The sequence below is a fragment of the Salmo salar genome, chromosome 18 (genome assembly GCF_965601325.2).
Source record: "Salmo salar chromosome 18, fSalSal1, whole genome shotgun sequence".
Classification (NCBI taxonomy): Eukaryota; Metazoa; Chordata; class Actinopteri; order Salmoniformes; family Salmonidae; genus Salmo; species Salmo salar.
The window spans coordinates 27,176,286-27,199,702 of record NC_138308.1 but is presented as its reverse complement, the minus strand read 5'-3'; the positions used below and the strand labels follow the sequence as shown (position 1 = coordinate 27,199,702).

The 23,417-nt window shown below is 42.1% G+C and overlaps 1 protein-coding gene across 1 annotated transcript in view; it reads left to right on the top strand.

The window, feature by feature from the left end:
* The window catches only part of LOC106577110 (zinc transporter 6), a 76,414-nt gene that overhangs the window by 14,356 nt on the left and 38,641 nt on the right, over positions 1-23,417 (top strand). The window contains exons 4-6 of the mRNA XM_014154850.2: positions 21-105; positions 16,804-16,846; positions 17,815-17,880. Of these exons, the coding sequence (XP_014010325.1) occupies positions 21-105; positions 16,804-16,846; positions 17,815-17,880 (194 nt within the window). The remainder of the gene's footprint in view (positions 1-20; positions 106-16,803; positions 16,847-17,814; positions 17,881-23,417) is intronic.

The following is a 23,417-nucleotide window of genomic DNA, read 5'->3' as shown; positions in this document are numbered from 1 at the left end:
TTATGCTCTGTGTGTTTCAGTCATGGAGAATCCTGGTGTTCAGCATGCTGAATGTCCTCTGTACTGGTTGCCTGCTGATGTGGTGCAGCTCCACCAACAGTATGGGTGAGTAGTCCTCGTCACGTGACAGTGTTCCACACAGCCAGCCAGGCGTAGTAGAGGACGTCAGTGAGAACACTCTGTACTGACATTGTTCTGATATTGTGCTCTGACGTAATTCTGTTCTCCCTAAAGTTGTTCACCTAGGGCCATGGCAGTTCACACCATTATAGTGATTATTCTCCAACTACTTAGATCTACTCATGATGTCCAGAGAGAGAGATCCCATATTATAGATCTAGTCACAGTCCTCTTGACCGAGGGAAATAGTAATTCATCTACTATGATCCGACCTCCCCACCCCCACATTGCAGATTAGATCTTTGCTGGTGTCGCAGTCTTGTTGTGATGATGATCATGGTGAAATCAGTGTGAAATCCTTTTATGATTAATCCCTCTGAAAATGTGTGCAATGAAAAACATGGCAACACAAGCAGCCTCCACCAGTGTTGTGTGTCAGAGACACAGGAAATGGAGGACGTTCAGATATTGAGCGGCCCGAGGAATGCGACACAGACGTCAATAGCCAGCACAAATAAACCGCAGCACCAGGCAGTTAGACCCTTCTGCTCAGAGACAGAGGAGAATGGATCCACAGGACAGGAAACTGTTGGTAAACTTCCTATATGGTGTTTATCCACACCGAAATCAAGCTGTGCTAATATTGAAGCCATTGAGGGCGAGAGATAGTCTTTCCTCTGTGCTGTAATGGCATTTTCCAGCCTATATCTGCACAGATCAGCCTTGTGTTTAGGGAGATGGTAATGTGATTACCATCTGTTTATGGAGATGGTGATGTGTAGATCTCATAAGCTGCCCCCAATCTTACATGTCAACATCAATATGATATTATTACTAATTCAAGTAAAGGGATTTAAAAAATTGTTATGCAATCATAAAAGTCCCGCTGCAAATAGTATGTGTTAAGCGTAAATTGAAGTCCACAGACGCGATAGTCTGGCGTCCCATTGTGACTTACTGTAGCTACGCGGCTCTGAGACCACCATCCGCGGGGGACGCACAGCCCGAACGTGCATCTCCCCACAATTCCCAACCAACGCGGCTCCGGTACGTGTCCTCTATTCATTTGAATGTGTTGACAGTTGGAGAAATTGCTTGAGCTGCGCTGAGAATTCGAGAAGTATGATAGCCAACGGTCCAATATTCTAGAACACTGCTGTGCATACATGTTTTGAAATCATGTATTGTACTTATTAGAACACATTAATTTGCCCAAGTTTACCATAAGACATGAACAGACTGCATCAGTGATTTGTATTCCCTGGAATCTTCTGAAGAGGCAACGGCACGGGCATGTCCCTGTGTGTGTGGTGCTTGTATGTCTACCACTTTGTGTAGCTGTTTTTGGCTTTCCCAAAAACCTTTTCAATTTAAAGTTAACTACAAAGTAGCCTATGCCTACCTGGCAGAATTATGATTATTTGCTTCAATCCAGTGGGCGTTTGTTTTGCAAACTCACATGTGCGCTACAGAAACACTGCTAACCAAACAGTGCTTGGTGCATTGTATAGAGATTGCAATGTTGTATCTGTGCCATTATGGCCTTGGTGACAGGCTCAATGGCGCTGCCCATGCTATCTCCATTTTAAAGCAGTACATTTTCTTGTTATGTTAGGAAAAAAAAGTGTAAAGCTAATATTGGTGACTTGCCGCCGCCACCTGCCTTGCTGGGTCTTGAACCAAATCTTGTCTTTAAGTTATGGCCACTAGATGGCAGTCATATTGCTTAAAAGCCATTTACAAACTAGGCAAACCAATTGAAGACGAAAATGCTCTGATAATTGGCTGCTCGCTCCCAACCAATAGGAATCCCAACCCAATTGACTGCCATTGAAGGCTTCTGCCATTTGAAAGTAATCTCCATGCAAAACAGGCTATTTCCATGTAATGATCTCTATACATCTTTACAGTGCATGCACACTTAAATTAAAGGGCAACTACACTCAATCAAAATATCTTAGATTTTTCACAGACCTCAAAAGTGGTCTCCTGTGTGGTAAAATTAGGGCTGGCATAATTACCGTGTAACTGACGGTTATGGATGAAGACCATGAAAATAAAATAATAGTCATGACCGTAAAACAAATGTATATGTTTTGGTCAAACAAATCGTTGACTGAGTGACCACAATGCAGCAGCAACAGCACACATAGAAATAGAATGAATAGAACAGCTTCACAATCTCTTACTCTGGCAATTTGACTGAACTCATGGGTACACTCGCAATGGCTGCCAGTATTGAGATGCAATAATTTCAATGGTAATGTAGAATGTCAACGTAGGCTAATTTTGCTGGGGGGCAATGAGGAGATTCTGAATCTTTCTCCCACAGCCCTTTTCCCCACGTGTTTCCATGGCAATTCCATTTTGTGTTGGAGTTCGATTGACCTCTTTACCGCATCCATGGCCGCTAGTCCACCCATTATGTCATCATTGACTTGAATGAGTTCATTGTTGTGAACTTAGAACATCCAGTTTAGTTTTTCTATTAAGTGTGGTTTTGAAAAGCAAAAACCTGGAAAGATGATTGGAAAATCTGTCCTTCTCCCAACTTTATTTGTTTGCTGTGGTATTGTTTTGGTACCGAGTATTGTGATACTAATCCTACTATCAAACTCAAAATGATGATATTGTGACAGCACTAGTATATGTTGTTTGTGTGGTGTCAGGACAACACTAGTATGTGTTTGTATACTGTATGTGATAGGTGGTGTACAAGCTTGTGGATGTTGTTTTAGCTGTGTGTTATGAGTTTGGTTCTCAGACCGAGAGGAGCGGTAGTGTAGTGGTCTGAGGATTTTATTATAGTGTGTCTGTGTGGCAAATTATCTCTTCCACATCTCTGAAGGTTTTCCAGTCATTGCATATTTACCCTAATGTGGTGGGCTGAGCATTTGGCTTCCGGTTCATTAGACTCCCCTCCTGTCCTCCTCTCTCTCTCTCCCTCTCTCCCTCCCCCTTCATAGTAAACAATGCCAGTGTTACAACAAAGTGAAGCTACACTGCTGTTGCTTAGATGTATGCTTTTCATACATGCTCCGAACTGCCTACGGTGGACTAGTCATTCCAGTAGAGCATCATCAACTGAGTGATATTGTGAAAACAAAAGAAAATCTCTAATTGAATTTGATACGATAATGTCCCAAAGGCATGCAGGACGGAACCATAGAACGTGGGGTTTGCATAATCGGGCCGAAATTTGCCATGTCAGCGGCCATATAGTCACACAGGAGGAGGAAGAAAGAGGAAGGGCTGTGAGCCTGGTCTGAGAACAGTCTGAAGTCCCCATCAGCAGCACCAAGCCTCATCCCTGTGACTGGTCCTAGCTGTGAATGTAGCTGCTCATTTGTGAGAAAGTGGCTTCCTGAAGAGATCTCCCGTTCCAAACTTGAGCAGGAGATGTTTTTCCATTACAAACCTCTAAAGTGGAGGGCGACTACTCCTAATCCTTCCTTGCAGATTGGATAGAATCAATGTTAGCTCCACAGAGTTTGACGCAAACCTGCGGGTAATCCTTCACTGACCCGTAAATTCAAGTGCAGCATTCGTGGTTGAGCGAGATAGTGATTAACTAAGAGAAAATGTGACTACACTTAAATCTCATTGTCTAATTATGGGGGTTTCCAATTCAGTGACACTGAACAAAACACACAAGGACTACATGCTGCATTTCTCTCTGACAGGTCTATTTATAGTGCATTTTCATAAAGCGGTTGTTAAACAAGCATGCATAACGTTACTTGGAAGAGAACATGTAATTAACAGTGGCATTGCAGGCTATTACTGGGCTTAGCATGTGAATACATCGAGGCCTAGTGATAGACTAGCAGCCTCTCCAGCTGCCTCAGACTACAACAACAGGAGATGGGCCTATGGGCCATTCTGGCTTGGGCAAGGCTACTTACTTATGTAGGCCTAATTTTGAGTATAAAGGCAGCATAAATCCAAAATAAATCCCTTTTAATAATTTGGTGGGTGCTTATATTTGACCTATTTCACACATGTACCAGTGTGTATTATACTCATGTGTGAATTGTAAATGTGTGTTTTGTATATCCCAACTCCCCCTGAGACACCCTCGGAGAGTGGGGTTACGGCCAGGGTCAGCCATTATCAACAGCAATTAGGATTAAGTGCCTTGCTCAAGGGCCCACGGCAGATTTTTCACCTTGTCAGCTTGGCGATTCGGACGAGTAACCTTTTCAGTTTACTGGCCCAACGCTCTACCCGCTCGGCTACCTGCCGCCCTAAGATGTCATTAGCATGAAGCCTTTCAAATTCAAAAGGAAGACATTGCAGTGCAACTCATTTTCTGTTCCAGTTTCTTATAAAAATACTAAAAAGGAAAAATTGACCTCTTAGGAGTCTACTTCCGCTGATATATAGGTACATTATCCTGTCTGTAGCTAGTGGCTATGAACAATGGTGGAAAGATAATAGCTTGTAATTTACAGATTTGTTGCTAATTTCAGGAAGAAGAGCAATATGTACTTTTTAAGGAATAGCAACCAGAAATGTATTTATATGAAGATCCTCTGGATCAAAACATCATTAAAGGTGGTAATTATTTGGGAGCAAACAGTGTACAGGCCTTTATGTTCTTTTCATGTATGTACCATTAGCCAAGCACCCAAGTTTTTTGATGGATGTGCATGTGACCACAGCCATTTCTTCAACTGAAAATGTTCTGATTCGATAACAATCGATTTCCTTTCATTACCTATCTACAAAGTATCTGATAATGGTGCCTTCAGGGGTGGTGTTGGGACGTTTCCAAGGATGATTTCCTTGATTCCTCGCATCCTCTCTCCTCACCCCCTTCTCAGCACATTTTGTGTGTGTGTGCATAACTGATCCTAAAGTGGTGCGCTGTTCCGTAGGCTGTCGGAATAAAACAGATGAGTCTACAAGAATGTTTGGTGTTGTCAGCTGGTCCAGATCAAATTTTGCACCGGAAGACTAGATAAAGTTTCAAGCTGTTGAAAAATGTCCATGCCTTAATTTGATATGCGTATCCCTCTTTTGTCAACACTTCTTTTAGCTGGATCAATAGTTGCCTGGGAATGTTGGTTGTGTAGGTCATTACAGACAAATACAAACTGACTGCAGTGTGCACTGGGTTATTGTTTTCAAGGCCCATGATCCTCTAGGTTTATTCCCTTCTTATACTGTGTTTGTTTACTATGGCAATTATTCTGCTGAATTGATACGCGGGATTATACTGGATGATTTGAAAGGGTTACTTTTAAGCATGTTTAATGCTCCGTTGTGATTCCTGGAAATTCAGGACATTTTATTTTCTGTCTTGATGGTGTTATGGAACGTAGTGACTGGCCTTGGTTCAGAGTCTTGTTTTTATTTGTTTAATTCACACTTTAGTGTGCAGTGTGTTTAGTTTCTGGAGAGAAGCGCACACACACATTACTAATCTTTGTGTTTGTTCTATGTGTATGTTAGTGCATCTGATGTCTGTCTGCTCTGCTTCTTCATAGCAGACAGCTTCCTCTCAGAAGCACTATACTCTGGGACTGTGTGTTCCCACCGTATTTCTACAGCTGGGGGAAGCCAAGCGAAAGGAGGTCAAGTGCCTGTTCTGCAGGCTTATAAACACCCCCCCCTCCTCCTTTATCCCTCTCTCATCCTTCCTCCTGCCCAGGGAGAGAGAGAGAGAGAGAGAGGTCTGAATGAAAGGGTTTACCCTGTCCTGATAACCCCCCCCCGTCTGCGCGGCTCCCTCAGTGTGGCTCTCTGGAGATTGGCATGGTGGCAAACTCTATGCAGATGCCTCCCCCCAAAAAGTCTGTCTGTGGATAAGAGAGTGTGACTGTCAGAGATGGAAAGAGATTGTGTGTGGCACTTGAGGTTATACTGTCTAGGCCCTTGCAGCATGTGTGTCCATGTGTTTGTTTGTTTATCTTTGTTTGTTTGTGTCTGTGTGTGCACGTGTGTGTCTGCGCTCCAGTGTGTCTGTATTTGGTAAAGGGAGAGTTAGTTAGTCCCCAGGCCCCTCCTGTTCTTCCTCGTTAGAGCACAGCTGGTGAGTCCCACAGGGCTGTGAGTAAAGGGAACAGTCCTACATTCAGATTCACTTTCTGTTCCAAACAGTTCTCAGCTTTGCCAATAATAAAACTCACTTAATTTATTCCCCATACAACCACATAAAAAAAACTAAAATATTAGGTGGGTGCTTATATTTGTCCTATTTCACACATGTACAAGTGTGTATTATACGCATAAGTGAATTGAAAATGTGTTTTTGCATATCCCAACTCCCCCTGAGACACCCTCGTAGAGTAGGTGACATCTGCTCATATCTGCTTTACTTAGAATCTGGCCCTGGACACTGATCTATAGCCATATAATAGGTCCACGAGGTTTGCTTTTTTTCCATAGACCTGTAGTTTATAGGCTAGAACTAGGTAATGTGGCTCGTGGACAGTATGTTCAGTACAGCTAATGTCCTCATCAGCCTCATTACCTTATGTAATCTTTATCGAGCTACCTAATATGAGTTAATCTAATAGCAGCATCTGATTTTGATGCTGTTAAATTAAGAAACTTTGGTACACCTGAGACATTCCACAGTCACAGACTGAGATCCACCCTGATGACAGGAGCCTGTCCAAGCCAAGTCTGGTCAGAGACTGTTTATTCAGCTCAGGGTTGGAGCAGGGGAAGATATCACTACAAGCTGGTGTGGAGCTCCTCAGAGGCCTGTCCTTGTACCCCTATTAATTTCTGACAGCCTACTTAAAGTGTGGAGTTCCAGCCTCTTTCTGCAGCCTCACGTTACACAAGCCTATTAATTATTGGACAAAACCAATGTGCTGCTCACCCGTGTCTTCCTATTCAGAGGGCTAAGCTATATCCTACTTGCCTCATCCATCAGGATTCAGTGTAGTCTGTCGCTCTGACAGTAGGGCCACCTTGTACAAAAGCCATGGGGGGGTTCAGTAACACCACACTTTGAATAGGTGAGAATTGTTATCTTGTTGATTACAACTAGAGATTTTCATCATTGTGTTTTCTGAAGGCTTTGTGGCTGTTTATACACCAACTGTCAAGAGTAAACAAGTGAGAAACCTTTGCATAGAACCTGAAAGCAACTTCAAAGGTGTGGTTACATGCATAGAAATACAATCTCATTCTATACCATGACCATTATCAGAACACTATCTTACTAAATGAGTGGTGTACCATCTTCACATTGTTTCCACTGAATGGTGAATTGAAATGTTGATCTCTGAGGTCAGGTTTTCTTTCAAACAATTCTCCAATGTTTTTTTGTGGTCAGCCAAAAGTTTCTTAGTGAGTGCTGGTAGTCGGAGCTAGTTCAGGTTGTGGTTACTGACAGGTCAGGTTTGATGGGTCAACTATCTCCTCAACAATTGTGTGCTTATGTCTGTGTGCTGAACTATATGCTGTTTGTTGTGACTCACTTCTCCCTCCCTGGGCCACTAAGGTGGTGTGTGTGTGCTCCCAGCCCTTTGTAGCAGCCATCCCTGAATGTGTGTTTCCCTGGTCTCACTTTCACCCCCTGTGGTTGTCAGCACGGGCCCAAGGCCCAGACCAGCCGCCGCTTCCTTTGCACGGCTCCCATTTCCCCTGCCATGTGTTTCTGTGTAGTCAGTCAATAAAGCTTTTAGTTTACATATGGAGCGATCTATTGTTTTAATGTGCCGCGTTGACAGACACCCGAGATGCCCTGGTCGATGCATGTTTCTCTGCGCAATGACAGCCCACTGCTGCAGTTTGCAAATCTCTCCTATCTGAGATACCGTGTGTGTAACCTGTGTCTATGCGCCAATGCGGTTAGGACCCAGCAGAGCCTGGCCCAGGGAAAGGTGATACACACCCGTGGCCCAAAGGCCCGTCAACTTTTGCTTATCCTCCGATAACCAGGCAGCACTTGATGCCGTTAATGGGCTTTGTTCCCTGGGGTGGAACTAGGGCCGGGAGGTGAGGCTAGGGGCTGAGGTTGGGGGGGGGGGGGGGGGGGGGGCTGGGGCTAGGATGGAGGGGGGGGGCTGAGTCTGGGGCTGGGATGGCAGCAAGGCACAGGGAACAGTCAGCCGATCAGACTGTTTTGGGCTTCTGCTCTGCAGACATTAAATATGCAGCTCCTGAGTCATATCCCTCCACTGCGCTCCTTCCCTTTATAATCTCCCATTGATCAGGTCTGAAATCATACTCCAGTGACCTTAATCTGCACACATTATGCTCCACGTATTGGGTTCAACTCTGGAGCCTCCTCTGGGTTATGACTACTTTTGCTGCTCCATGCCAGACAGCTGCTCCATGCCAGACAGCAGACCAAACCAGCTCCGCGCACCAAAGGCAAAATACCAAAACTAACTAAACCAACTACATTCATTTGAGGACAGGTCGAAACGCATAAAAACATTCCTGGACAGTTAGCTAACTTATTGTTGCTAGCTAATTTGTATTGAGAGAAAAACATTGGGTTATTATTATCTGAAATGCATAATGTCATTTAAAAAAAAAAATTGCTGAATCTTTGTAGAATATTTACCCTTTTTAAAAATATATATATTATTTTATTTTATTTTTTTGTCACACAAAATTGTGAATGATGTCAGACCAAAGGGAGGGTGGTGCCGCTTCTCCCCCATATGCTGTTAATTTATCTAAAACATCAGGTGTATGCCGATGGTTATTGCCATGATTGTCAGTCATGTAGCTGCTGTACTGATAATCTCACTGCGTCCTTGCTGGGATGACACAATCCGTCTACTGTCAGGGAATGCCAACACCCCAGACAAACACATTGGTTCATCGTTTCATGGGAACGGACAGTACACAGCGTACCATCATGTTCTGAATAATGGCCAAATCTACTTTGCTCCCTATTCGACTGAATCGCTTAGGAGTAACAAACACGAGTCTAAAATCTATCGGAAACTGCTAAACTAGCTGTTCACTACCCTCCTGCTCTCCAGGGATGTGCAACTCAACCCTGGGCCTAACATCACCGAGCCATCGATACTCACCGGAGTGGGGAGCAGTAGATGGCCGCGGAGGTGGGTGATTGCTATGCTCCCATGGTTTCTCTCGAGTCACCCAGCTCGAAGATGAAATGTAACTCTCCAAACATATCCAAGTCGCTATATGTGATCCTTGACTCTGCTCTCGGCACGCAAGCTGTTTTAATTAGATCCCTGCATCCAGTGCAAGCGGAAGGGATAGTTAATTGCACTACCCCTAATCAAAATGGCCTAAACCCAGCTTCCACAAAACAGCGAAAATTGTACTATTTTCAATGTGTCATTCACTCTCGAGTCATCTGGGACCCACGAGCTAAGCCCAAGGGACTACTAGGGGGGCATTCGAACATTCGTGGTGTCATTCCAGGAAGTGATCAAATTCAACATCTTCTCAGACTCCAACCTTGACTGCCTTTCAGAGACATGGCTCCATAAAAACTCTCCATCAGCTGCTTTGATTGTGCCTGGCTACAATGTTTTCAAGAGAGACAGGATTGAAGGAAGATGCGGGGGTCTGATGATTTACATTAAAGAACATATCCGATGTAAACAAATTGAGTGGTCATGTGATAATAAACTAGAATGTATTGGCCTAAATGCTACTGTGTCCCCAAATGTCTTTTACCCTTATTGGAATGTATAGACCACCTTCCACCAAACGTGTGTTCTTTGATCAATTTAATAACAATCTTAAGGAATGTGATTTTGGGAAAGAGGTCATCTTAATGGGAGATTTTAACATTCATTATCAAGACCAGATTTGTAGCAAAACCCTCAAACGGATCATGAATACCTTTGATCTTACACAGCTAGTGTAAGGTCAAAGGTTGATCTGGTGTTCAGTAATAAACCAGAGAGAGTGACTAAATCATTCAATATGGTTACTGGCCTGTCTGATCATAATCTGACACCTTATAGCCATAAAGCTTTCCAAGAACTGGTTTAACCTCTACTGTTAGGTGTTCTGAGCTGATCAGGCTTTCTAAGAGTGAATTCCATTATTTTGAAAATGCAATTAAGGGAATTACCTGGAATGACCTCTTGTCCTATACAGATGTGGAAGCTGATAGTCAGGTTTTTCTATCCACAATCAGGACTACAATAAATGGCTTCCTAAAGAAAATCATCTAAACCTGGCCAAAAGACTACTCTTCCTTGGCTAAATGGAGAAATAATGGAGACGGATGAAAGAACGAGATCATGCTCTAAAGCCCTAAAGTCCAAATTAGAGTATGACAGACGTAGATTTACCGTGATGAAAGAAATCAGACAGGCCAAGGCAAACATTTTTTTTATCAACATGATTGGTGAAGCAAAGGGAAATTCTAAATTGATCTGGGAGAAGATAAAATTAACAGGGAAAGACCATAGTAACACTGCAAAAAGGCTAGAAATCAATGTGAATGACGGTCTAACACAGGATGCAGTCAAAATAGCAACAGCCTTCAATTCCTGCTTTGTTGACTGTCAAAGTACTGACACAGAACCCCTCCACTGGTTTCTTGGACTCAGTGCTAGTGAATGACACTCACCCAGTCTTCATCATAAGGGAGGTTTCTGAGTCAGAGGTGAACAAGGTGATTATCTCACTAAAGAACTCTAAAGCCAAAGATGTGTTTGGGCTGGACTCTACCTTTCTTAATAACTACAAAGAGTCACTCATTGGCCCCATTACTAAGGTCACCAACAGATCTATTGGTCAGGGGGTATTTCCAAGGGTCCTGAAGTTGACCATAACGGTGATCTTTAAATCAGGTGACCCTGCTGACGTGAGTAACTACAGGCCCATTAGTATACTACCAGTGGTGTTGAAGGTTGCTGAAAAGTGTGTAGCGGAGCAACTGACTGCCACCTCAACTACAGGCCCTTAACATTACACTCCATGTAGTTTGGCTTCAGAGCAAAACACACCACAGAAACGGCCAACTGCTTTCTTCTGGAAAATGTGTCCAAGATGGACAAAGGAGGCGTTGTTGGGGCTGTATTTCTAGACTTAGGGAAAGCTTTTGATACTGTTAACCATGAGGTTCTCATCACAAAACTGTCCTAGTTCAACTTTTCCCCTGATGCCATGATGGATGAAATCATACCTTGAAGGCAGAACCCAGTGAGTAATGAGCTATCATCCACTCTAAGCTATGATGTGGGCGTGCCCCAAGTTCAATACTGGGGCCCCTCCTGTTCAGCTTGTACATTAATGATCTGCCTTCTGTCTGTACTGGGTCTGAAGTTCAAATGTATGCAAATGATACAGTGATACCTACTCATTCCAGGGTTTTTCTTTATTTTTCTATTTTCTACATTGTAGAAAAATAGTGATGACATCAACACTATGAAATAACACATGGAATCATGTATTAACCAAAAAAGTGTTAAACAAATCAAAATATATTTGAGATTCTTCAAAGTAGCCACCTTTTGCCTTGATGACAGCTTTGCACACTCTTGGCATTCTCTCAACCAGCTTCATGAGGTACTCATCAAGAATGCATTTCAATTAACAGGTGTGCCTTGTCCAAAGTTTATTTGTGGAATTTCTTTCCTTAATGCGTTTGAGCCAATCAGTTGTGTTGTGACAAGGTAGGGTTGGTATACAGAAGATGGCCCTATTTGGTAAAAGACCAAGTCCATATTGTGGCAAGAACAACTCAAATAAGCAAAGAGAAACAATAGTCCATCATTACTTTAAGACATGAAGGTCAGTCAATCTGGAAAATTTCAAGAACTTTGAAAGTTTCTTCAAGTGTAGTCGCAAAAACCATGAAGCGCTATGAAGAAACTGGCTCTCATAAGGACCGCGACAGGAAAGGAAGACCCAGATTTACCTCTGCTGCAGAGAATAAGTTCATTGGAGTTACCAGCCTCAGAAATTGCAGCCCAAATAAATGCTTCACAGAGTTCAAGTAACAGACACATCCCATTATCAACTGTTCAGAGGAGACTGCGTGAATCAGGACTTCATGGTCAGATTTCTGCAAAGAAACCAGTACTAAAGGACACCAATAAGAAGAAGAGACTTGCTTGGGCCAAGAAACACGAGCAATGGACATTAGACCGGTGGAAATCTGTTCTTTGGTCTGAGTCCAAATTTCAGATTTTTGGTCCCTACCACCGTGTTTTTGTGAGACACAGAGTAGGTAAACGGATGATCTCCGCATGTGTGGTTCCCACCGTGAAGCATGGAGGAGGTGGTGTGATGGTGCTTTGCTGGTGACACTCTGATTTATTTAGAATTCAAGTTACACTTAACCAGCATGGCTACCACAGCATTCTGCAGCGATACGCCATCCCATCTGGTTTGCCCTTAGTCCCACTATCATTTGTTTTTCAACAGGACAATGACCCAACACACCTCCAGGCTGTGTAAGGGCTATTTGACCAAGAAGGAGAGTGATGGAGTGCTGCATCAGATTACCTGGCCTCCACAATCACCCGACCTCAACCCAATTTAGATGGTTTTGGGTGAGTTGGGCCGCAGAGTGAAGGAAAAGCAGCCAACAAGTGCTCAGCACATGTGGGAAGTCCTTCAAGACTGTTGGAAAAGCATTCCAGGTGAAGCTGGTTGAGAGAATGCCAAGAGTGTACAAAGCTGTCATCAAGGCAAAGGTTGGCTACTTTGAAGAAGCTGAAATCTAAAATATATTTAGATTTGTTGAACACTTTCTTTTGGTTACTACATGATTCCATATGTGTTATAGTTTTTATGTCTTCACTATTATTCTACATTGTAGAAAACAGTGAAATTAAAGAGAAACTCTTGAATGAGTAGGTGTGTCCAAAATTTTGACTGGTAATGTATGTGCATGCAAAGAGCAAACAACAAGCTGCACAAGAACTCACAACTGTAATGGTCCAGGTTACAAAGTGACTCATGTTTGTGTCTCAATGTAAAAAAAAAATTAAATAAAAAACACTCTGCATGTTCTTCACAAAAAGGGCAACTGAAGCTACTGAGCCAGATGTCTGTGTCAGGAGAGAATCTCCAGGTGGTATCCAATTTTAAGTACCTTGGCATCGTACTTAATTCCAACCTCTTTTAAAAAGCAGGTGAAAAAGGTAACTAAAATAGCCAAGTTCAACCTAGCTAATTTCCGATTCATACGAAATTGACTACAGCGGTAGCAAAACTGTACTTCAATGATATTATACTCCCCCACTTAACATACTGCTTGACTAGTTGGGCCCAAGCTTGCTGTACAACATTAAAACCCATTCAGTCTGTCTACAAACAGGCCCTCAAAGTGATTGATGGAAAGCCCAGTAGCCATCATCACTGTAAAATCCTCAGAAAGCATGAACTTCTGAGTTGGGAAAATCTTGTGCAATACACCGACGCATGTCTTGTATTCAAGATCCTAAATTGTCTGGCTCCCCCTCCACATAGTACTTTTGTTAAACAGAGAACCCAAACCCATGGCAGCAGATCCACAAGGTCTGCCATGAAAGGTGACTGTATTGCTGCTTTCCATGTTGTCTGTAGCTTGTGAGGTGTGGAAACACTTTGTTGTTTTTTGTGCTTTTGTTCTGTCTGCATGCTACATGTTGCTTGTCCTATGTTGTTCTGTCTGCATGCTACATGTTGCTTGTCCTATGTTGTTCTGTCTGCATGCTACATGTTGCTTGTCCTATGTTGTTCTGTCTGCATGCTACATGTTGCTTGTCCTATGTTGTTCTGTCTGCATGCTACATGTTGTTTGTCCTATGTTGTTCTGTCTGCATGCTACATGTTGCTTGTCCTATGTTGTTCTGTCTGCATGCTACATGTTGCTTGGCATATGTTTCTCTGTCTGCATGCTACATGTTGCTTGGCCTATGTTTCTCTGTCTGCATGCTACATGTTGCTTGGCCTATGTTCTCTGTCTGCATGTTGCTTGGCATAGGTTTCTCTGTCTGCATGCTACATGTTGCTTGGCCTATGTTGCTCTGCATGTGCTCCCTGCTCATTGTTTGTCTGTATTGTAATTGTTTTTAATAACCTGCACCAGGACTGTGGTTGAAAATTAGCCGGCTGGCTAAAACGGCACTTTTACTGAAACGTTGATTAATGTGCACTGTCCCTGTTACATTTTTTTAATGAATAAACTGATAAAATGGGGAAACCTAGTTATTTTTTATTTTCTTTCATTCATTTCTCATTCATCCTCCTGTGGATTTTATATGGCGGTTGGCAATCAAGTTAAGGTGCATTACTGCCACCAACTGGACTGGAGTGTGGACCTCCCATCTTTTAATCACCTACGTGGGTATATGCTTGTAAAAACCAATGAGTAGATGAAGAGACGGGACCAAGTTCTATTTTAGCGCCTGGCTATGCAGACGCTAACAAGCAGTTTGAATTAAATTATTGAATAACATGTATGTGTGAATGAATTTTGCAACATGGCGGTTTGGTCAGCATGTTAGCATTAAAGTGTATCAGACAACTGGGTAGGATATGTGTCCAAACAGATGCAGTGTGGTGAATACACTGCGTTATGGATGTAAAAACACTGAGCCGACGTTTCCTGATGACAAATATCATCCTGTTTTGTTTTGGTAAACATTGTCAATCTTCTAATTGTTGAGAGTGAATAGCCAATGCTCTGCTCCAGGGCTTATCTGATTTGATCATTTAATTTACCAATGGGCCAGTCTAGCCTGTGTCCTCCCTGATGTTATAGTACATTCACATGATTAACACCTAAAGATGAGACCCCTGTACCACCACAGTGGATTTATAGGATTGGGTCACGGTTGAAAGGCCATATGGGATAATAACTGTATAAAATCTATTATTTAAATACTGAACTATATTTTATGATCAGTCTTCCCTGTGGCTCAGTTGGTAGACCATGGTGTTTGCAATGCCAGCATGGTGTGTGCAACGCCAGGGTTGTGGGTTCGATTCCCACGGGGGGCCAGTACAAAAAAAAAATGCATGAAATGAAATGTATGCATTCACTACTGTAAGTCGCTCTGGATAAGAGTGTCTGCTAAATGACTAAAAACGTAAATAAAAAAAAAAGACATTTTATGCTGATACAATTTCTCAGCAAAGTAGTCCCATAACATCAAAGAGCCACCACCATATTCTACAGTAGGTATGGGGTTGTTTTCTGCTTATGCATTCTCATTTAGAGCTCTTTGGCCAGGCATACCAGTGGAGGGTTTGTTGCCAAAATGAGAATGCACGAGCAGAAAAGAACCCCATACCGACTGTAAAATAAGGTGGTGGATCTTTGATGTTATGGGGCTATTCTTGCGCTGGTCCTAGGGAATTTTTGTCAACAACCTGGTTGCCTCTGCCAGGAGGCTGAAACTTGGCTGCAAGTAGACCTTCCAGCAAGACCATAACCCTAAGCACACCTCAAAATCCACAAAGAAATGGTTAGTTGGCCACAAAATCAACATTTTTCAATGGCTATCTGTCTTTGGACACACATTGACATTTTTTGGTTTAATATTAGAGGGCAGTCCATAAGTGCAGACGAAGGATATCAAGGATATGGAAAGATTCTGTATGTAGGAATTGTCTAAAATCCTTCCCAATGAGTTCTCCAGTTAGCATAAAACATTTTAGAAAAAGGCTTAGTGTCGTTAACCTTGCAAGGTGAGGTATTGAAAACGGGTGTCAATAATTTTGACCTCTACTTTTTTGTGAAATTATTATTACTACTTAAATATCTTTCTCTGAGCAATTGTATTAGTATAATATAATTTAATATTTTTTTTCTTACATTACAGCTCAGTATTTGAATAATTTATTTTAGTCATTTTTGCTCATCTTATCAAGGGTATCAATAAATTCTGACCCCACTGTATATTCCTGTGTGCTCTGGCGGTGATGCAGAGTGCTGAGCCGTAACCATGGTGGCGTGGTAGGTACAGCACAAACCAAGCTCAATCAGTCCGATAGATCCCCTGGGCCAACGGCTAATGGTCGGCATGTATCCTGAATTACATCACCTCAGTTTGGCCAACATGGTAGAGCAGTGTGAAAACAAAATGTTCCTCTCCATGCAAAGCTTTCTTAATCTCCTACATCATATCCAGCTTACATAAAGCCGGGTTTGCAGGCCGGCGGATATCACTCTGCCTCCACCTCTGTTGCCTCCTGGTCCTCTAGCCTACTGCTGCTCTGCTCTACACCGCTCCCTAGAGCTGGGGAGTTTGACTGTGAGAATGGCACGGCACTACTCACTGTGTTTTAAAGTCTAGATACATTGGGAAGCAGTAGGAGGCTTGATACTGGGTCAGGCTTGCTCACTGAATCTATTAACAACGACAGGCTGTGTCTGTGTATATGCGTGGGAGTTGGCATCTTAGCTCAGACACGACAGCTACACTGTCATCTCTACTGGACAGGAATGACACAGTTTTGGGGGAGGGAATCCTTGGCAACCAAAGGATATTTATATTTTTGTCTGTGAAATGGCTGGTACACTAAGGTTGTATTACAGCTGATTTATCATCATAGAACATTTGTCTTGTTGATTGACAGTAGGGCAGGATCTATTCAATTGTGGTTCATCTCATCAATATAGTCTATATGAATTAAACTGGTGTATTGTATTGCAGCTATCTCCTTCATACATGTTACAGTAACTTTTACAGAGCTAAAAAGTGTTTGCTTAATTTCTATTCGAATTAATTCAAGTAATATATAGCACTCACTGATCATCTTTTTCTGTCATTTCAGCCTTAACAGCATACACATACCTCACCATCTTCGATCTCTTCAGGTGAGTAAATGGGCATCCTGGGGAGCATCATGTTTTATCAGCACTGTCTAAAGATGTTTTACACTAAGCTAAATATTGTACCTAACACTTGTGTTGAGCTCTTTTTACTAGAGTGCAATTGCTTGTGTTGAGGTGTTGTTAGTCATGATGATTTACAGTACAAGTCAAAAGTTTGGACACCTACTCATTCAAGGGTTTTTCTAAATTTGTACTATTTTCTACATTGTAGAATAATAGTGAAGACATCAAAACTATGAAATAACACATGGAATCATGTAGTAACCAAAAAAAGTGTTATACAAATCAAAATATATTTGAGGTTTGTCATAGGCCGGCTCATAGCCTGTGGCAAAAATGAGGGGACATGAACAACAGGTATAGGCCAATCAAAAGGTTCTTTATTGTAAACCAAAAACGTAACTTTAAACAAAGAAAAAGGAATGGAAATGTCATAATGTAGGGTGTATGTAAAGTGCATGGATGCATGAATCTGTGTGAGTGAACATGACTGAGTGGAAACTAAGTAAACCTACAAAAGAACAAACAAAACAGGATCATACCTGGAGGAGCAGGGGGAGAGAGAGATAGTGGTTAGTGAAGCAGTTAAATATCCTGAGCCCAGGTGGGTCCAATCACGCCAGCTCCAATCACTAATGACCCTCCTCTGCCTGCAGGAGGAACCGCCCCTGCACTGCAGAGGAGGGGCCGTGACAGATTCTTCAAAGTAGCCACCCTTTGCCTTGATGACAGTCTTTGCATTCTCTAACCACCAAGAATCTAAAATCTAAAATCTATTTTGATTAAACACTTTTTTGGTTACTATGTTATTCCATATGTGTTATTTCATAGTTTTGATGTCTTTGCTATTATTCTACAATGTAGAAAATAGTACAAATAAAGAAAAACCCTTGAATGAGTAGGTGTGTCAACTTTTGACTGGTAATGTATGTGTACCTGTTGGCCTACAGTCTGATCACCTGTCTGCTGAGTTCCTGGGTGGCCATGAAGAAGCCTAGTCAGCTCTTCTCGTTTGGGTACGTCCATTAGCATACTGATTATACAGTAGCCTGTTTTCTAAAATGTCGGCCCACTGTTATTATTTATTTAAAAATGGAGTCATTTGATGATCATGTTTCCATTGACTTGTATTGATTTATTAATGTCTACTGTTTTTTTTTTTTTTGGTGTATGCTTTAATGTACTGTATGTGATACAACACTTACATTCCCACACATCTTAGGTTGTTTAAAGAGGGGCTAAACTTACCAATTCCTCCTGAGCGTTTCCGGTACTCATCAAGAAAAATTAGAATTGTGTGGTTCAATGTGGGTGTTATGTTCGCTATATCATTTTTTTACATTTTCTTTTATTTCACCTTTTAACCAGGTAGGCTAGTTGAGAACAAGTTCTCATTTACAACTGCGACCTGGCCAAGATAAAGCATAGCAATTCGACACATACAACAACACAGAGTTACACATGGAATAAACAAAACATACAGTCAATAATACAGTAGAAAAAAAGAAAACAAAATGTCTATATACAGTGAGTGCAAATGAGGTAAGTTAAGGCAATAAATAGGCCATGGTGGCGAAGTAATTACAATATAGCAATTAAACACTGGAATGGTAGATGTGCAGAAGATGAATGTGCAAGTAGTGATACTGGGGTGCAAAGGAGCAAGATAAATAAATACAGTATGGGGATGAGGTAGGTAGATAGATGGGCTGTTTACAGATGGGCTATGTACAGGTGCAGTGATCTGTGAGCTGCTCTGACAGCTGGTGCTTAAAGCTAGTGAGGGAGATATGAGTCTCCAGCTTCAGGGATTTTTGCAGTTCGTTCCAGTCATTGGCAGCAGAGAACTGGAAGGAAAGATGACCAAAGGAGGAATTGGCTTTGGGGGTGACCAGTGAGATATACCTGCTGGAGTGCGTGCTACGAGTGGGTGCTGCTATGGTGACCAGTGAGCTGAGATAAGGCGGGGCTTTACCTAGCAGAGACTTGTAGATAACCTGTAGCCAGTGGGTTTGGCGACGAGTATGAAGCGAGGGCCAACCAACGAGAGCGTACAGGTCGCAATGGTCGGTAGCGTGTGATAGACTGTGATAGACTGCATCCAGTTTGTTGAGTAGAGTGTTGGAGGCTATTTTATAGATGACATCACCGAAGTCGAGGATCGGTAGGATGGTCAGTTTTACGAGGGTATGTTTGGCAGCATGAGTGAAGGATGCTTTGTTGCGATATAGGAAGCCGATTCTAGATTTAATTTAATCGATGCTAATGCAGAACGCCACAGGATGTTTTTGTGCTGGTCAAGGGCAGACAGGTCTGGAGTGAACCAAGGACTAGATCTATTCCTAGTTCTACATTTTTTGAGTGGGGCATGCTTATTTAAGATGGTGAGGAAGGCACTTTTAAAGATTAGCCAGGCATCATGTACTGACGGGATGAGGTCAATGTCATTCCAGGATACCCCGGCCAGGTCGATTAGAAAGGCCTGCTCTCAGAAGTGTTTTAGGGAGCGTTTGACAGTGATGAGGGGTGGTCGTTTGGTCGCAGACCCATTACGGATGCAGGCAATGAGGCAGTGATCACTGAGACCTTGATTGCAAACAGCAGAGGTGTATTTGGAGGGCGAGTTAGTTAGGATGACATCTATGAGGGTGCCCGTGTTTACGGATTTGGGGTTATACCTGGTAGGTTCGTTGATAATTTATTTGTGTGAGATTGAGGGCATCAAGTTTAGATTGTAGGATGCCGGGGTGTTAAGTATGTCCCAGTTTAGGTCACCTAGTAGCACGAGCTCAGAAGATAGATGGGGGGCAATCAATTCACATATGGTATCGAGGGCACAGCTGGGGCAGAGGGAGGTCTATAGCAAGCGGCAACAGTGAGAGACTTGTTTCTGGCAGTAATGTTTGTCCCCCTTCAGTCACCGTACCGAATTGCTTAGCAACCGGGAGAGGCAGCAGGACAACGTGAACATGATCGGTCAGGGAATACTGCGTTTCCTGCTTTCTAGATGTAGTTGTCTTTGATAAATTTGGTGTTTGTGATTCTAACGTGAGTTCATGAATGTGAGGATGTTTGAGTTGGAGAAAACCCAAGCCGTTTATAAAAAGCAACTCGTTTTTTCAACATAACATTATCTTGTGTATGGATTGTTGTTTAAACAAGTTTGAGGTGCTGTGTACTAATGGTTAGTTTGGATGTCTATAAATTGAATGCGTGGGTTGTAGGTTGATTCTGGTGAGCGATTGGATAGTGTGCTCTGCAGCGTACCGGGCATCTGTGATCTGGATGATTTGATTACTGCCAGCCAGGATTAGACTGTGCCAGGCTTTGGTCCTGTGTGGGCAGGATTGAAATCAGAACCCAACCATGATGTAAGTGACATCTTCAGTTACACATCTCACAAAACCCAGTTTTGGAATATACTGACTTTATGAGCAAAACTCTCCTACTTACACTTTTTGGTCAATTTTGGCACTGGAATAAATGTTTCTTACACGCCCCTGCGAAAAAATCTAATTAGCAAAATAAAACAATTCCCATCTATACGTCTGTTTTAGCTAGAGATCTGTTTTTTTGGCATGTGCTGCGACTCTATCTACTGCATCCGCCTATGTCCGCCTTCCGCGTCTGTGGTGGAAGTTTGTCAGACCAGGAGACATCCTGAAAATCGGTCTTCTCACGAAAACGTCTGTAGCGACCAAACAGTTTGGGCTAATATGATAACCCCCTATTCGAACTTGAAACTCTCACGAACATGTACATGCCGGTGGTTTTGCTCTAGGACGCCCACAAGCCTTGCAGGACTCGTCTGAAGGTAGCCCAGCTTTAAAAATGAATGGTAGTAAAGTGCCTTCAGAAAGTATTCACACCCCTCTACTTTTTCCAGATTTTGTTGTTACTACCTGAATTGAAAATGGATTAAATGTAGATTGTGTGTTACTGATCTACACACACAGCCCCATAATGTCAAAGTGGAATTATGTTTTAGACATCTTTACATATTAATAAAAGATTAAAAGCTGAAATGTCTTGAGTCAATAAGTATTCAGCCCCTATGTTATGGCAAGCCTAAATGAGTTCAGGAGTAAAAATGTGCTTAACAAGTTTAAGTTGCATGGACTCACTCTGTGTGCAGTAATAGTGTTTAACATGATTTTTGAAGAACTAACTACCCCATCTCTTTATGGGGTAGTTATTCAAACACATGAATTTCAAGCACAGATTCAATCACAAAGACCAGTGAGGCTTTCCAATGCTTTGGAAAGAAGGTCATCTATTGGTAGATACATTTTTTTTTTTTTAAGTAATACCTTATTCATGACACTTTGGATGGTGTATTAATCCACCCAGTGACAACAAAGATACAGGCGTCCTTCCTAACTCAGTTGATGGAGAGGAGGGAAACCCGTTGAGGGATTTGGCCAATGGTGATTTTAAACCAGTTACACAGTTAAATGGTTTACAGTGCATTTGGAAAGTATTCAGACCACTTGACATTTTCCACATTTTGTTACGTTACAGTGTTATTTTAACCTCTCTTGGGTAGGGGGCAGTATTTTCACGGCCGGACAAAAAAACGTACCCAAATTAAACGGCCTACTACTCGGGCCCAGGAACTAGAATATGCATATTATTAGTAGATTTGGATAGAAAACACTCTAAAGTTTCTAAAACTGTTTGAATGATGTCTGTGAGTATAACAGAACTCATATGGCAGGCAAAAACCTGAGAAGAATCTAACCAGGAAGTGGGAAATCTGGTGCTTGTAGTCCTTTCAAGTCATTGCCTATCCAACACACAGTGACTTAGGGTTCATTTTGCACTTCCTACGGCTTCCACTAGATGTCAACAGTCTTCAGAAAGTTGTTTGAGGCATCTATGGTGAACAGAGAGCAAACAGAGGAAGTTGGAAGTTGTTGACTCAGGAAAGCACATGAGTTCATTGGCGCGCGTTCACGTGAGGGGTAGCTGTGTTCCAAAATGTTTTTCAAGACATTGGAATCGTCCGGTTGGAATATTATTAAAGTTCTAAGTTAAAAAGGCCCTAAAGATTGATGCTATACAACTTTTGACATGTTTGAACGAACGTAAATATAACTTTTTTTGACTTTTCGTCGTGACATTTTGGCCGCGCTTCCTACACTTGGAGTAGCTTACTGAACGCGCAAACAACAAGGAGCTATTTGGACATAAATTATGGACTTTATCGAACAAAACAACATTTATTGTGGACCTGGGATTTCTGGAAGTACCTTCTGATGAAGATCATCAAAGGTAAATGAATATTTCTAATGCTATTTATGATTTTAGATGACTCCAAAATGGCGGGTATCTGTATTGTAGATTTAGATGCACTATTGTAAAGTGGTTGTTCCACTGGATATTATAAGGTGAATGCACCAATTTGTAAGTCGCTCTGGATAAGAGCGTCTGCTAAATGTCTTAAATGTAAATGTATTGCTTGACGTCTATTTCTGAGCGCAGTACTCAGATTATTGCAAAGTGTGCTTTCCCCGTGAAGCTTTTTTGAAATCTGTCACAGCGGTTGCATAAAGGAGATGTTCATCTATATTTCTTTGAATAACAGTTTAATATTTTATCAACGTTTATGATGAGTATTTTTGTAAATTGTTGTGCTGATTCACTGGCAGTATTGGAGGCAAAATATTTTCTGAACATCACGCGGCAATGTAAAATGCTGTTTTTGGATATAAATATGAACTTGATCGAACAAAAAATGCATGTATTGTGTAACATGATGTCCTAGGAGTGTCATCTGATGAAGATCGTCAAAGGTTAGTGCATAATTTTAGCTGGTTTTCTGGTTTTTGTGACTCCTGTCCTTGCTAGGAAAATGGCTGTGTGGTTTTTCGTGTTGGAAATGTCCTAACATAATCTAACTTTATGCTTTCGCCGTAAAGCCTTTTTGAAATCGGACAATGTGGTTACATTAAGGAGACGCTAGCGTCCCACCTCCCCAAGAGAGGTTAAAATAGATTCAATAGTTTTTTTTTCCCCTTACCACTCTACACACAATACCCCATAATGACAAAGCAAAAACAGTTTTTTTGAAATTTTTGCAAATGTATAAAATAATAAATTCAAGTATAACATTTACATAAGTATTCAGACCCTTTACTCGGTACTTTGCTGGAGCACCTTTGGCAGTGCTTACGGCCTCGATTCTTCTTGGGTAGGATGCTACAAGCTTGGCACACCTGTATTTGGGGAGCTTCTCCCATTCTTCTCTGCAGATCCTCTCAACCTCTGTCAGGTTGGATGGGGAACGTCGCTGCACAGCTATTTTCAGGTCTCTCCAGAGATGTTTAATCGGGTTCTAGTCCGCTCTGGCTGGGCCACTCAAGGACATTCATGGACTTGTCCCGAAGCCACTCCTGCATTGTCTTGGCTGTGTCCTTAAGGTCGTTGTCCTGTTGGAAAGTGAACCTTTGCCCCAGTCTGAGGTCCTGAGTGCTCTGGAGCAGGTTTTCATCAAGGATCTCTGTACTTTGCTCCATTCATCTTTCCCTCGATCTTGACTCGTCTCCCACTC